General features: G+C 35.5%; 1 protein-coding gene across 1 annotated transcript in view; it reads left to right on the top strand.

Moving 5' to 3' along the window:
* Positions 1 to 3,019, top strand: part of LOC106871942 (rhomboid-related protein 3) — a 297,954-nt gene that overhangs the window by 84,817 nt on the left and 210,118 nt on the right. The window contains exon 2 of the mRNA XM_052975292.1: positions 395 to 742. Within this exon, the coding sequence (XP_052831252.1) occupies positions 644 to 742 (99 nt within the window). The 5' untranslated portion in view covers positions 395 to 643. The remainder of the gene's footprint in view (positions 1 to 394; positions 743 to 3,019) is intronic.

Here is a 3,019-nt window from a genome sequence, read left to right as displayed (position 1 = left end):
ATATATATAATAATTATTATTATTATTATATATCACTACTTATATATTATTGTGTGTGTGTGCGCACACAGATTCTTTTCCTTTCTTTGTCATATTTCTTCTCTTTTTTCTCTCAATTCCTTTCGTCCTGTGTACTTACTTCATTCCTTTCATTTGATCACTTGGCTGAAACACATAAATAAATAAATAAATAAATATATCAGATTTACTCCACCTTTATTCATTCACTCACTCAAACATTAACCCACGCATTCATTTATTCTTTCATTCACTTATAAACTCATTCATCTGTTCATTTATCCACGTCTCCTTTTATATATATTCTTAATGTTTATCTTTTATACACCCAAATTAATTTTTTCCTTACCTTCGTTTTTTTGTTTGTTTTTCACAGGTTAACGTCATGACACCCGTGCAATAGGGATATTATACCAGTATCAATAACATCAACATCAATAATAATAATAATAATAATAATAATAAATATCGTCTAATACAGCTAAAAAAAAAAGACTAATAAAGCTCATAGTGGTCGTGTACAACATCAAAGTCTGCATGTGTTGTAGGCAAGACAGAGACACCGGACCGTACACTGGGGTGTAGACATGAATTGGATGTTTGGACAGACACTCTATAGGTGAAAATGGCAGCTCTGGATTGTGAGTTTAATCTTAACGGGATTCCCGCGGATGATATAGCAACCAATGAGATGATTTGCCTTGAGCCTCAGCACATGATCGATGTAAGTAGACTTTTCTTTTGTTTTACTTTGCTTTTCTTTTTCGGTTGGAAACAGAAAAAAGAAAGATAATTCATGTCATGTGAAGTCATTTTATTTCGTGTCGTTCAACGTCATGTCCCCTCTTTTCCCGTCAAATCATTTCAGCTCGAGTTATGTTCTGTCACCTTTTGTCATCCCGTGTCATCCCGTCACATCATACCGAGTTATGTTATTTCATATCATATTTAAACACAAAAGGATTTAAAATTTGCAAATTATGTAAATGAGGAAAAAGACTCTCATTTTCAAAATTCTTAAAACTTTCCTAAATATTTAAATGTCAGATCGGAAATATTCAGTAAATGCAGACATGCCGGAAAAAACCCTCTAGCTAAGTGAAGATGATCACAAGCACTAGACTAAATAAAGATGCATATCATGATATTTCATGAAATTATATATATTTCGTCACACCTAAAACAGATATACTTACGTGCATTATTTAAAGGGATCTACCAATTGAAATTCAACAGAATTTTATATTTTTGACTGTAATACATTCTTAGTAACAAGAAGGCTCTGTCCTCTGTTTTGTTATCACTTTTGCACGCGTAGCCACTGAAAGGAAGAGTTATTCGTGAATGCTTTCTCTGTGAGAGTAGGGTAGATTCTTTCTTGGTGTGAAACAAAAGCCACGCAGCTTGACAATTTGATTTCTAAACGTTTAACATATCAGACCCCTATTATACTTCATGAATATTTCATTCTACTATATATTCATTGCCCACAGGAGGGCTACACATAGAGGGGACACACAAGGACAAAGGGATTTAGGCGATTACATCGACCCCAGTGCGTAATTGGTACTTATCTAATCGACCCCGAATGAATGAAAGGCAAAGTCGACCTCGACGGAATTTGAACTCAGAACGTAACGGCAGATCACTTCTTGATCTATTAGAAACGGCAACCAAATATCCTTTAGGTTCTATAAGGAAACAATTACATAGCTACTCGGGCTTTTAAAAACAGTAGCCGAAATCTTCCTCAAATCATACCATACTGCTGTTCTTCTTTTAGTAGCATTATAAACACAAGAAATTGTCGGCCTAGATATGAAATAAGAGCACGAATTAGCAACGCTAATACTGACCCATGGCTAAACAACTGCATCACAAAATGGTAGCATCGTTGCCAAAATACTTTCGATTCCTTGTACGTTCAATTGGATTCTCTTCATATTCTTAATTTCTTTAAAACAATATCTGAAGACATTGGACAAGATCTCTTTGGTGATTTTTATTTTTTGCTGTTTTTTATGTCTTTTGTATTCATTATTTTTTTTCTTCTTATATTGATCCGAATTATCTTTGTGCAGACTAATTGGTCGCAGACTTTTAAATTCTTCAGTATTCCATATCTATCGAAGATCTATTACTAATTGCAATAAAGAATAGCTAGCAGTAATAGTAGTGAGATGTGATGATATATACACATATATACACACACACACACACACACACACACACGTATAAACGCGCGCGTACGCACATACACACATATATACACATATATATATGGGACGTTAACTATATATATATATATATATATATATACACACACACACACACACATATGTACACACATATACATATATATAAATGCACACACACACGTAGGCCGTTATCTACATGCGCACACACACATGTGCGAGGCTAGGGTTACTAAAGTAGTGATGGTAATAGTATATAGTGGTGTATGAGTATAAGGAGTGTTGGGGTAGTTGTATGCAGTGGTGGCGGTAGTGTGAGGAGGTAGTACCAGAATGGTAGCAAGAGGTGGAAGTGGTGAAGTATGTGTTGTAGTACTGATGTTGTTGGTGGTAGGATAACCTGTTGGTATCGTGGAAGGGAGGGGTGATGACGGTATAGGTAATGGTGGGGGTGGGGATGGGGACATTAGAGGAAGCATCGTTTCGCAGATAATGTTAATAACTCGACAATATAAAACGGTCGTCTTAAATAGGTAAAAGACTGGTTGGCATGGTAACTGGACTACAGTGAAACAATGCGAGCTTAGAGACCAGTTAATGGGAAATAGTGTGTGTGTGTGTGCATGAGAAGGATAGAAACAGGGAGAAAGAGAGAGAGAGAGAGAGACAGACAGACAGACAAGGAAAACGATTGGTTAAATGGGAGGAAGAATACGAAGTCGGATCACAGTCAATGGGAGAAGGTTTGAGAGAGAAGAAAGGGGGGAATGATACGTATATATATATATATATATATATATATATAT

Source organism: Octopus bimaculoides, chromosome 21, assembly GCF_001194135.2.
Source record: "Octopus bimaculoides isolate UCB-OBI-ISO-001 chromosome 21, ASM119413v2, whole genome shotgun sequence".
Classification (NCBI taxonomy): Eukaryota; Metazoa; Mollusca; class Cephalopoda; order Octopoda; family Octopodidae; genus Octopus; species Octopus bimaculoides.
This window is presented reverse-complemented; position numbering and strand designations above follow the sequence as displayed.